This window comes from Rhincodon typus, chromosome 6 (genome assembly GCF_021869965.1).
Source record: "Rhincodon typus isolate 14 chromosome 6, sRhiTyp1.1, whole genome shotgun sequence".
In the NCBI taxonomy this organism is placed as follows: Eukaryota; Metazoa; Chordata; class Chondrichthyes; order Orectolobiformes; family Rhincodontidae; genus Rhincodon; species Rhincodon typus.
In genome coordinates this window covers 87,509-99,286 of record NC_063337.1, presented here as the reverse complement: position 1 = coordinate 99,286, position 11,778 = coordinate 87,509, and the positions used below count along the sequence as shown (strand labels likewise).

The 11,778-nt window shown below is 45.5% G+C and overlaps 1 protein-coding gene across 2 annotated transcripts; it reads right to left on the bottom strand.

The window, feature by feature from the left end:
* Positions 1–2,481: 2,481 nt before the first annotated feature.
* Positions 2,482–11,479, bottom strand: LOC125483353 (FH2 domain-containing protein 1-like). 2 transcript variants are annotated; one of them, XM_048598277.1, is made up of 4 exons: positions 11,202–11,479; positions 9,381–9,442; positions 6,967–7,105; positions 2,484–2,586 (listed from the first exon to the last, which is right to left on the bottom strand). In XM_048598277.1, exons 1-4 carry the CDS (start codon positions 11,295–11,297, stop codon positions 2,563–2,565), a joined length of 321 nt encoding a protein of 106 aa, XP_048454234.1. In that variant the 5' UTR covers positions 11,298–11,479; the 3' UTR covers positions 2,484–2,562. The 2 variants fall into 2 exon arrangements, 1 of the variants encoding a protein (XP_048454234.1); XR_007262314.1 differs by lacking the exons at positions 6,967–7,105; positions 11,202–11,479 and having other exon boundaries at positions 2,482–2,586; positions 9,381–9,558.
* Between the last annotated feature and the right edge of the window lie 299 nt (positions 11,480–11,778).

Sequence of the window (11,778 nt, the reverse complement as noted above, 5' to 3'; positions counted from 1 at the left end):
ATGCGATAGGGTTAGGGTTAGGGTTAGGGTAGGCCCAAAACGTCAGCCTTCCTGCTCCTATGATGCTGCTTGGCCTGCTGTGTTCATCCAGCTCTACACCTTGTTGTCTCAGATTCTCCAGCATCTGCAGTTCCTACTATCTCTGATACAAACTCTGTGTGGATTGTGGAGATGCATCCCTGATATATACAGAATCTTCCAAAACCCGGAGCAGGTGTGAGAATTCTAGCTTTAGAGAGAAAAAGCAGACGGGAGGGAACAGCTGTAAAGGGATTCAACATGATTAATTTCTTCACTTTGTGGAATCTTACATTCCTCAAAACTAACAAACTGCCATCTTCATCTGTTTTCATCTCAAGTCGGGGTGAGCTGCCGTCTTGAACCCCTTCAGTCAATGTGCTGAAGATAGACCCATAATGACCTTAAGGACGGAATTCTAAGATTTTGACCAAGCAACAGTGAAGGAAGTGGTCATGGGTTGGGGAGGTGCTGTGTGAGGAGCTTTGGTGAATTTCTGCAGTATGCCGAGCTGATGTCACGGAGTGTCAGTGGTGGAGGGTGTGGATGTTGAAGATGATTGGTGGGGTATTAATCCAATGAGATGCTTCATTCTGGATGGTGGTGGGCTGTACCATGTTAATGGGCATCATGATGGTGATATCATTGAATGTCAAGGGGCGGTGGTTAGATTGTCTCTTATTGGAGATGGTCATTGCCTGGCATTTGTGTAGCGCGAATGTTACTTGTCAGCCCAAGTCTGGCTCTCCATGGCATTCACTGCTAGGGCCCAGGTGCTGGGATTTGAGACTGGAGTGGACAGGGGCTTGACCACCAGTACAGGCTGTGACTGCAATCCTGTCTTGTACATGGCTTAGGGCAAACCAAGGTGCACGCAATACTGGCAGAGACAGATTGCACTAGAACAGAGAAAGGTAGTTAACAGGTGGCCTCAGAGAACAGAGAAAGTAATACTGTCTAAATTGTGTTTAACTTGATGGAGTTTTTTGAAGAGTTTTCAGAAAGGATCAATGAGAATAACCGTTGATCTGGTGCACCTGGATTTCCAGACGATACTTGACATAGTGGCACACAATAGGCTTGTGAGGAGAGTTACAGGTCACAGTATAAAAGGGACGGTACCAATGTGGATACAAGACTGGCCGAGTGATAGGAAACAGACAGTGATGGCCATCGGATATTGTTCAGGCTGGAGGAGGGTTTGTAATGGAGCTCCCCCGGGATCAGTAGTGGGACCCTTGCTTTTCCTGGTATTTATTAATGGCCTGGATCTTGCTTTGTACAGGACAATTTCCATTTTTGCAGATGACATGAAACTTGGAAGAATTGTAATCTGTGAGGAAGACAGTGTGGAACTTCAAAAGGACATTGACAGGTTGGTGGAGTGGGTAGACTGTGAGGTGATGCACTTTGTTTGGAAGAACATTGAAAGACAATATAAAATAGGGAGTACAATTCTAAAGGGGGTGCAGGAGCAGAGGGAGCTGGGTGAATATGTGCACAGATCACTGAATGTGGCAGGACGGGTGGAGAATGCAGACAGTGTCCTTGGCTTTATTAATAGGGGCATAGAGTACAAGAGGGAGGAGGTGATAGTGACTCTGGTTAGACCCTCAGCTGGAGGATTGTGTCCAGCAGTGGGCACCACATCATAGGAAGGATGTGACTGCGTTGGAGAGAGAGTGCAGAAGTGATTTGCAAGGAATGTGAAATTTCAGTGAAGTGATTGAAGAATTTGTTTTCCTTTTAGGAGAGACAGCTGAGAAGAGATTTGATAAATGATGAGGGGTCTGGACAGAGTAAATCAGAAGAAATTGTTCCTGTTTGTGAAAGGATTAAGGATGAGAGGCAACAGATTTAAAGTGATTTTCAAAGGCTTGTGACTTGAGATCAGTGTGGTGTCTGAATGTTGGGGAAGCACGGCCCAGGGAGCTCTCCAAAGGGGAGCAGTTATCGTGGGGTCTGGGGTTGGGGTGGGGGGGGAAAGCAGGGAAATGGCATACAGTGAATTGCACCTTTTGAGAGCTAGCACAAACATGGTGGGCTGAATGGTATTCTGCATTCTGTGATAATGGAATGGGAGATCTTTACAGGGCTATGAGGGAAAAACTGGTAGTTTGGGGTGGGGATGTGGGTGTTAATTGGGCAGGAACAGGAGGTGGACATTCAGTCCCACCAAACCTATCCCATGGGTGGTTGATCTGTCTCATAATCCCAGGCCCTGGGCTTGGACTGGCATTTTTGAGTGTCATTGTCAAACAGCAACTATCCAATCTCTGATTTGAAAGAATTGGTCAAATCCCAACGTAACAGTGAGTTTGCACTGTGTGTGTGAGAAACTGTGTCTCATCTTCGCTCCTGAAAGTCCTGGTTCACATTCTCAGTGTTTCTCACAGAGAGACAGCAGCTGTGATGGGCCAAATGGTCTTCAGTAAAATATTCTGAAGCCAGACATTCCCAGTTACCTCCTCCTTCTCAGGCAGCAGCTTATGGAGTTCTGTTAGTTTCTCAGCTCCGTACGAAGCTCCTTCTCCATTCCGAATATCATCCAGAATACTCTCCACGGGTCTAAGGGACAAGGACAATTCAGTAAATTCACTCATCGTTCCAAATCACTCAAAAACAATTTCATTTCAGGATAAAAGCTGTGACCTTGTGTTCAGAACTTACAATGTCCCGATAGCCTGGAATTCTTCAGAACTGGGGAAATGGCACCAACATTTAATTAGAAAACCCACACTCACCCGGAAACTCCCAAAAACACCTGGAAAAACCATGCTCACCCAGAAAAATCTGGAAACACCCAGAAACACCACACACCCCCAGTAACACCACACACCCCCAGAAACACCTGGAAACACTATACACACCAAGAAGCATCCTGAAACACTGCACTCACAGTAACGAGGCAATGACTGGACAATGTGTCTAGGGGATGGTAGTTGAAGGACATACTGCTACAGGAGAATATTTTGTCCAATACTCCGTGCTTAGCACTTTTTCAGATCTCTCCAGTTAGTCTCCCACTCCCCACTCTCCCCTCAAATCCTAATAATTCTTTTCTGTTTTCATTTATTTATCCTTCTGAAGGCTGTTATTGAATCTCAATCTGTTTGTTAATCCTCATTCAATCTGTGCCCTAAATTTCTAATGCCCTATTTTTTGTTCAATAATCTCCTGAGTGTGACTTTATCAAAACCCTTCTGCAAATCTCAATGAATCACTTCACCAGTTCCCCCTTAACTATTCTGCTGGTTACATTCCTTAATTAAACTGCAATGGTTTTGTTAAATATGATTTTCCCTTCATGAATCGATGTTGACTGTGTCCATTCTAGAATGTTGCTGTCACTTATACCAGGCTAACAGCTCTCTTTATCTCCCCTTAAATAACTGAGTCACATTTGCAAAATTGGAAATTGGATTGTTATCTGAAAAGAAGTGATGCTATGATTCTAGAAGCAGTCTTTGTAGATCCATGTCAATTCACACAACCACGGGACTCTGACAACTCTGAACCACACATTCTCCAAATGAGCAGCTCACCTTGCGTGATTCTCCAGCCTTTTCCCTGTAATCCTACATAATTTTTACAAGATTTCCTCATGTCACATTTACTAATTACTTTAATTCCATACTGCCATGTTCCCAAATTTTCCACTAATTGGAAGTCTCTCTCTGTCCAGACTCTCCTAATGATTAGGAAAACCTCTTGAATAAAAATGCAGTTCTAATATTTTATAAAAGAGATAGATGTTGTAAAGGAAGTTAATCTCTTTTGAAATAACAAGGTGTAGAAGAGCTGGATGAACACAGCAGGCCAAGCAGCATCAGAGGAGCAGGAAAACTGACGTTTCGGGCCTAGACCTTCTTCAGAAATGGGGGAGGGGAAGGGGATTCTGAAATAAATAGGGAGAGAGGGGGAGGCAGATAGAAGATGGATAGAGAAGATAGGTGGAGAGTTCTGAAGAAGGGTCTAGGCCCGAAACGTCAGCTTTCCGGCTCCTCTGATGCTGCTTGGCCTGCTGTGTTCATTTAGCTCTACACCTTGTTATCTCAGCTTCTCCAGCATCTGCAGTTCCTACTATCTCTGAAAAAGTTTTAACCCCACTGCGAAGCCTGTCCTCTCCACCTATCTTCTCCTCTATCCATTTTCTATCCGCCTCCCCCTCTCTCCCTATTTATTTCAGAACCCCCTTCCCCCTCCCCCATTTCTGAAGAAGGGTCTAGGCCCAAAACGTCAGCTTTCCTGCTCCTCTGATGCTGCTTGGCCTGTTGTGTTCATCCAGCTCTACACCTTGTTATCTCAGATTCTCTAGCATCTGCAGTTCCTACTATCTCTAATCTCTTTTGAAAATAGCTTTCAAAAGACTTCTGTTGGGAATTCAACTGTGATTGGGCCCAGACTGTATTCCTCTTAAGAGAAGGAAAGAGAAACTCATCAGAAATGGCTTTCCTGGATGGGGGGATAGCATTTCGGATTTCACAAAAAACTTTTTTTTTATTCACTCATAGGATGTGGGCATTGTTGGCTGGGCCCAGCATTTATTGCCCTGTCCCTAGTTGCCCTTGAGAAGGTGGGGGTGAGCTGCCTCTTGAACTGCTGCAGTCCATGTGCTGTAGGTTTGTCCACAATGCCCTTAGGGAGGGAATTCCGGGATTTTGAAACAGTAGCACTGAAGGAACAGCAATATATTTCCATGTCAGGATGGTGAGTGACTTGGAGGGGAACTTGCAGGGGGTGCTCCAATGTATCTGCTGCCCTTGTCCTTCTAGAGAAGTTGTCGTGGGTTTGGAAGGTGCTGTCTGAGGATCTTTGGTGAATTTCTGCAGTGCATCTTGTAGATAGTACACACAGCTGCTACTGAGCGTCGGTGGTGGAGGGAGTGGATGTTTGTGCATGTAGTGCCAATCAAGCGGCTGTTTTGTCCTGGATGGTGTCAAGCTTCTTGAGTGTTGTTGGGGCTGCACCCATCCAGGCAAGTGGGGAGAATCCCATCACACTCCTGCCTTGTGCCTTGTAGATGGTGGACAGGCTTTGAGGAGTCAGGAGGTGAGTTACTTGCCGCAGTATTCCTAACATCTGGTCTGTTCTTGTAGCCACTGTGTGTGTGGTGAGTCCAGTTGAGTTTCTGGTCAATGATAACCCCAGGATGTTGATAGTGGGGGATTCAGTGATGGTAACACCATTGAATGTCAAGGGGCAGTGGTTAGATTATCTCTTGAAAGAATAGCTGCCAATTAATAATGGCTCAGATCATTAAAAACTTAATTATCTCACCTGAACGATAAACAAATAATGAGATAATTATAAAGTTAATTACCATATCCAAAAGACAAGACAGCGATACTCTCCAAACAGGGTTTATATCAATACCTCAGGATGTTTAGCCAGTTCAGGACAGCAGGAACCCACCAAGTGGAGCTTTTCCAAGCTGTTTCTGGTGTAAACCTCTCCATTTGGAAGGAAGGAGAAGCTAAACCACGCACTGCCCTGAAGTGCAGACTCAGCAGTACCCTATATATAAACACACACACACACACACGTGACGAAACAGCTCGGCTTTCATATACCAGCCCCTTGCAGTAAAGGCCTCTATCTGCCTTCTGTTCAGTGGTTCCATCAGCTCCTGCCCAATGGGGTTCTACTCTCAGACAATTAACTTCTTTGTTATCTCAGGATGGAGCCTCTCCTGTGGACGCTGTATACTGCTGTTTATCATGAATCTCTAGATAGACCCAGGACACAGCAAAGACAGAGGAGGATTGGTGGCAGTGTACTACCTCAAATAGCCCCTACCCAGTACCATGTATGGGTACAGGTGGCAAAATACTACAAGGTGCCAAAGGCCACCTGAGAAAATGATACAGCACCAACAAAAGAACTTTATTGTCATTCATAAACCAGAACAAACAGCCCCCTCTGCCCCACAGATATGAGCTCTTTTGGGACATTCTCTCTGTCTCTCCCTCCCTCTCTCTATCTATCTCTTTCTCTTTCTGTCTCTCTCTCTCCCAAACACAGGAACATTCAATCCTTGGAGAGAGTAAGAACTGCCGATGCTGGAGTCAGAGATAACACAGTGTGGAGCTTTGTTTCAGGTCGGGACCCTTCTTCAGAACACAGCAGGCCAGGCAGGAAGGGTCCCAACCCGAAACGTCAGCTTTCCTGTTCCTCTGATGCTGCCTGGCCTGCTGTGTTCCTCCAGCTCCACACTGTGTTAACACTCAATCCTTTGAGTTTATTCCACCAGCCATGGTTGATCTGGGCCCTATATCTATCGCCTGTCCTTTGCCCTCTGATTCAGAATGCTGACAATGAGCATCAATGAGCATTTTAATTAACGATGGATCAAGCACCAATTGCATTTCACAAAGAGAATTCCAAACCTCGACCTATTGGGTGTCTGCAAGTCTCACTCCAGAAGTCTCTGGTTCGTGTTAGACTCAACCACAGAACCTCAGATTCCTCACCCTGTGGAGGAAAGAGTTTCTCTCAAGGACTCGAGCTGTCGATATCGTGAAAGCTGAAAGTTATCCCTGAATCTAATCAGTTCCAGGCCATACAGACCAAGGCTAGTCCAACCTGTGCTTGTGATTTAATCACTGGATAGCGTATGGTGAATCTAAACAGCTCCTGCATCCAATTATCACCTTAAATTATTGTTCGTTATCAATTGTCTGATCCTGCCCGTGTTATTAATTTGAATCTGCTGGTACCTGGGTCCTGCTGCCTCTGAACACCATGTTGTAGAGCCCAGTCTCCTGCTGAGGTCACTTAAACCTTCTCCCTCAGCCTCCCTCTCCAGATTCAATCCCTCCTATTTCACATGAACTGTCCCTCCTGGGCCAGAACTGTTCCCAAGTTCTGGAATCTGAAATCCTTCCTCCTCACTCTGTCTTCACCATGACATTATCTCCAAATTCTCTCCAATCCAGAGGCTCTGACCTTTTGAAATCGGATTTGTCTGAAGCTCTTTCCCAGGAGTCCAGTCTTTCCCTCCCTTTGCTCATTGGCTGTGAGATGGTCCAAGGCCTTTGGTTCTTCACCTTCCCAGGAGTTGGATATTCGGGATCCTCTGTGATATCTGACCACAGAGAGGCACACTGTCATTGCTGAACATTGTTCTCTGATTCAGTTTTAACTTGTTTTATTGTTGTTCTGTCATCAGGTCTGGCTGTTGTTGGTAAACCCAGCATTTGTTGCCTATCTCTAATTGCCCCTGAACTGGGGGCTTTGCTTCGCTATCCCAGAGGGTGGTTAAGAGCTGATCACATTGCTGTGGGTCTTGGGTCACATGTAGGCCAGACCAGGTGAGGACAGCAAATTTCCTTCACTGAAGGACATTAGTGAACCAGCTGGGGTTTTCCCCCAATTCGAAGATAGTTCCTTCATTGAGAGTCAGTTTGAACTCCAGGTTGATTAATTAATGTAAATTCCAGTAGTTGTTGTGGCAGGGTTTGAACCTGTGTCCCTGACACATTAGCCTCAGTTTCCAGATTACAATCTCCCCCCAAACATTCCAGCCTTTCTCCAGCTCACTACAGCCCTGGGTGCAGATACTCTCCAGGAGAGCACCTGTCCCTTCCTCCGCCTGGCTATAGAAGTGACCACATCCAGGGCCCCAATGCCCATCAAACTCCAAGCCCTCCAAACAACTGGTTGGACCAGCAGGAAGCCTAGCCTCTCTGGGCCATTTGGAGTATCGCTAGTTTCCCAGGAGGCCTTGGAGTTGTTGCGACAGCTCTCCCTTCATCGTGATTGGTTAAAACAGCCTCCTTAGACACAGGCTTATGGCCCCATTACATACTACTCAGTTTTCAATTCATATAGTCATTGAGTCATACAGCACAGAAACAGACCCTTCACTCCAACTCGTCCATGCCAACCAAGTTTCCCAAGCTGCATTTGCCTGCGTTTGGCCCATATCCCTCTAAACCTTTCCTATTCATGTACCTCGGCAAATGTCTTTTAAATGTTCCTAACTCTACGAGCATCTATCACTTCCATACTTCTGAGGAAGGGTCACTGGACCTGAAACGTTAACTCTGACTTTTTGTTCACAGATGCTGCCAGACCTGCTGAGCTTTTCCAGAAACTTCTGTTTTTGTTCCTGATTTACAGAATCCTCAGTTCTTTCAGTTTTCATCTATCACTTCCTCTGGCAGTTCATTCCACACATGAACCACCCTCTGTGTGAAAAAGTTACCACTCAGATCCTTTTTAAATCTTTCTCCTCTCACCTTAAACCTATGCCCTCTGGTTTTGAACTCTCCTAATCCTGGGAAAAAGACCTTGTCTATTCACCCTATCTATGCCCCCATGATTTTATCAACCTCTATAAGGTTACACCTCAGCCTCTGATGCTCCAAAGAAAAGGTCCCAGCCTATCAGCCTCTCCCTATAACTCAAACCCTCCAGTCTCAGTAGCATCCTTATAAATCTTTTTTTCTAGTTTTTTCGTTCAATAACATCCTTCCTATAGCAGGGTGACCAGAACTGTACACAGTACAGTACTCCAAATGTGGCCTTACCAATGTCTTGTACAGCTGTAACATGATGTCCCAACTCATGTACTCAATACTCTGACTGATGATGGCAAGCGTGCTAAATGCCTTCTTTACCACCCTGTCTACCTGTGACGCAAATTTGAGAGAACTATGTACATGCACCCTTCGGTCTCTCTGTTGGACAACACTCTCCAGATCCCTACCATAAACTTGTGCGAGTCCTGCCCTGGTTTGTCTTGCTAAAATGCAACACCTCACATTTAACTAAATGAAAATCCATCTGCCAGTGGCTCATCTGATCAAGATCCTGTTGTACTCTGAGGTAACCTTTTTCACTGTCCACTATACCACCAATTTTGGTGTCATTCATAGACTTACAAAACATGCCTCCTATATTCACATAAAAATCATTATTTTAAATGACATACAACAGTGAACCCAGTACCGATCCTTGTGGCTTACCACTGGTCACAGGCCTCCAGTCTGAAAAAATCCTCCACCACCGTCCTCTGTCTCCTACCATTAAGCCAATTTTGTATCCAATTAGCTAGTTCCCCCTGGATCCCATGTGATCTGACCTTACTGACCAGCCTACCATGCAGAACCTTGTCAAAGGCCATACTTAAGTCCATATAGACAACATCTACCACACTGCGCTCATCCATCGTTTTGGTCACATCCTCAAAAAACTTAATCAATTTATTATTAAATAATGAAAGCAAACTTACCAAGGACTAAATTATTCACTTTGGTGTAACAGAGATGGGAAATGGCAAGGAGTTAAATGTTAGATACCTCAATAAGGAGCCTTGAGAAAGGTGGTCACAGATATACTGACTGACCAACTGTTACCTTTTGAATTGTTTCAGGAATATACTAAGGTTCATACTCTTCTTGGCATCCAAGATGGAGACCTAGGAACAGAAAGCATCTGGCATTAGAGTATTTCCCAAAGCGCTGCCTTCCTCCCTGTCTCAGGGATGGCAGAATCTACAACAGCCATGCCCACAATAATTGACACCAATAGGCATTAATCACAGCCAAGCAGGTGATAATGGTTCGATTCTCAGTGTCACTGGGGCAATATACTAGAAAGAAATGGCAATGTGACTGTCCCAACTTCCCATGGACTGCGGTGGTTCAAGAAGGCAGCTCACTACCACTTTCTCAAGGGGCAACAAGGGATGGGCAATAAATGCTGACCAAGCCAGCGACGTCCACATCCCATGATTCATTTTTCAGGGAAGTACCTGGACCAATCAGAGTCAACCTGCCTGGTTAAAAATATAAACAGTGTGGTAGTTAACTGTCAATGATCATTAGTTGGTGTGTTCTCCATGGCAACACCCCTACCATTCAGAATCAGCAGTCCCCTGTCACATTGTATTACATACATGCATTTCCCCCTTAAATTGGCATGCTTGCGAATTGTCTTGATGAGTGCAAGACAACACATTTCAGAAAAATGAATCTTTGTTCAGTAATATTCAGGTTCTACACTACTAAGCAACAATATCCTTGTAATCTTGTTTGAACACTGGGAGACTTGAAGAGTCGTTTCTACTTGGAATCAAGAGAGGGAAAAGTCTGCACAGAACAAGCTGCCCAGCTCTGAAGCACCTTTTTGCTGAAATTTGTGTGAATCCTATTTGCTCAGTTGGAGGAGAGTGACTGATAAAAATATTCTCAACAGTATATTTCCTGAGCAAGCTGTGTCTGCCAAGACCCAGGAGACTGCTGTTATCCTCAACAGAATAACTGTATTTAAACAGAATTCAAGTCCACACTTCTATGTGAGAGGTTTATTTCAGTTAGGTACTCCATAAAAGTCACACCCTTTTGATCACTAACCCCCCATATTTGAATGCAAGCAAATCAACTGCAATGAACTCTTCACTAATATATCCATCACCTGTTCTCCCATTCCATTAGGTCTCAGGCATTTCTTCAGACCAGATTAGATAGTGGCAGACTCTCCCAAGGGAATATAACACCATTTGGCCCCTTGAGCCCATTCCACTTTTCCATAGGATCATGGCTGATTTGACATTGCACCCATCCAATTTCCAAATACATTTTTGCAGTTCACTGTCAATCATATTAACTGGTCCATTCTCGATCACAATGCAGAGGGGTGAGAGGTTATTGGAAACGTGGATTTGAGGTTGTAATCAGATCAGCCACAATTTTATTAAATAAAGGAACAGAATCAAGGGGCTGAATGGCCTCCTCCAAGTCCTCATTTTTATCTTCCCACATTCATAAGTACCATCAATTGTTGTAAACACACGTCTGGCTCACCACTGTCTTTCAGGGAAGGAACTCTGCCATCCTCACCTGGCCTGGTTTACATGTAACTCCAAAATTTGATTGACTCTGAACCAATGCTCCCTCTAAGCTGCCGGCTGTGGTTCTGGAATTCACCACACCAAAATGGAGCTTGGGGACCCACACAGACAGAAAGAACATTAGAGGGAACACTACTTTTAACTACCTTCTGGACAATAGAGATGGACAATTAACATTGGTCTAGTCTAGTGAGGCCCACACTCTCTGAAAACATAACGGCTACATTCCATCACTCACAGCCTTCCTGTCTTTCTCCATTTCCCCTCCGTCCCATTGGAGTTCTCTCAGAGTCAGGACGTATTGCTGCTGTCAAGGGTCACTCACCTGTTCCACTCCGTTTCTCTGGGGGGAGTTTGCTTGGAAGCTCCTCCGTACACTCAGCGTTTTCTGGTCATCCCTACGGCCAAACAGCTCCTCCATTCTCTCGGTGTCAATGGCAAAATGTTCCGGACATTTCTCAACGGTCCAGATGTTCTGTTTCCCAACTACACGGTTCTGAGGAAGGGCTTCCCAATTAAACTTCCGGAGTGTGGAACGTCGAGTCACTCTGGATCTCTGAATCCCTCCCACAGGTGCGGGAGGGGGAGGGGGCCCAGGTCCAGGAGGGGGGGGAGGGGGGGGCGGGGGGGGGGGAGGGGGGGGAGGTGGAGGAGGGTGAGGGGCAAAATTCCCAAATGGAGTGTCCTGAGGGGAATGGGATTGTTGCCCTTGGTTACTAGGCTTGGGATCAGGGGGTGGTTGCCCTTGGCTACTGAGATTAAGGTCAGAAGGCAGTTCTCCTTGATTACCAGGATGGGGATCAGAGGGCAGTTGTCCTTGGTTACCAGGATGGGGATCAGAGGGCAGTTGTCCTCGGTTACCAGGCTGGGGGTCAGAGGGCAGTTGTCCTTGGTTACCAGGC

Excerpts from the sequence above, each read along its gene's own strand:
- LOC125483353 (XM_048598277.1), bottom strand. The coding sequence starts at position 11,297 with ATGGAGGAGCTGTTTGGCCGTAGGGATGACCAGAAAACGCTGAGTGTA. Across the intron at positions 7,106-9,380 it reads TTCCTGAAACAATTCAAAAG|ATATCACAGAGGATCCCGAA; the intron begins GTAACAGTTGGT and ends CTCTGTGGTCAG. Across the intron at positions 2,587-6,966 it reads GACAAATCCGATTTCAAAAG|ACCCGTGGAGAGTATTCTGG; the intron begins GTCAGAGCCTCT and ends CTTGTCCCTTAG.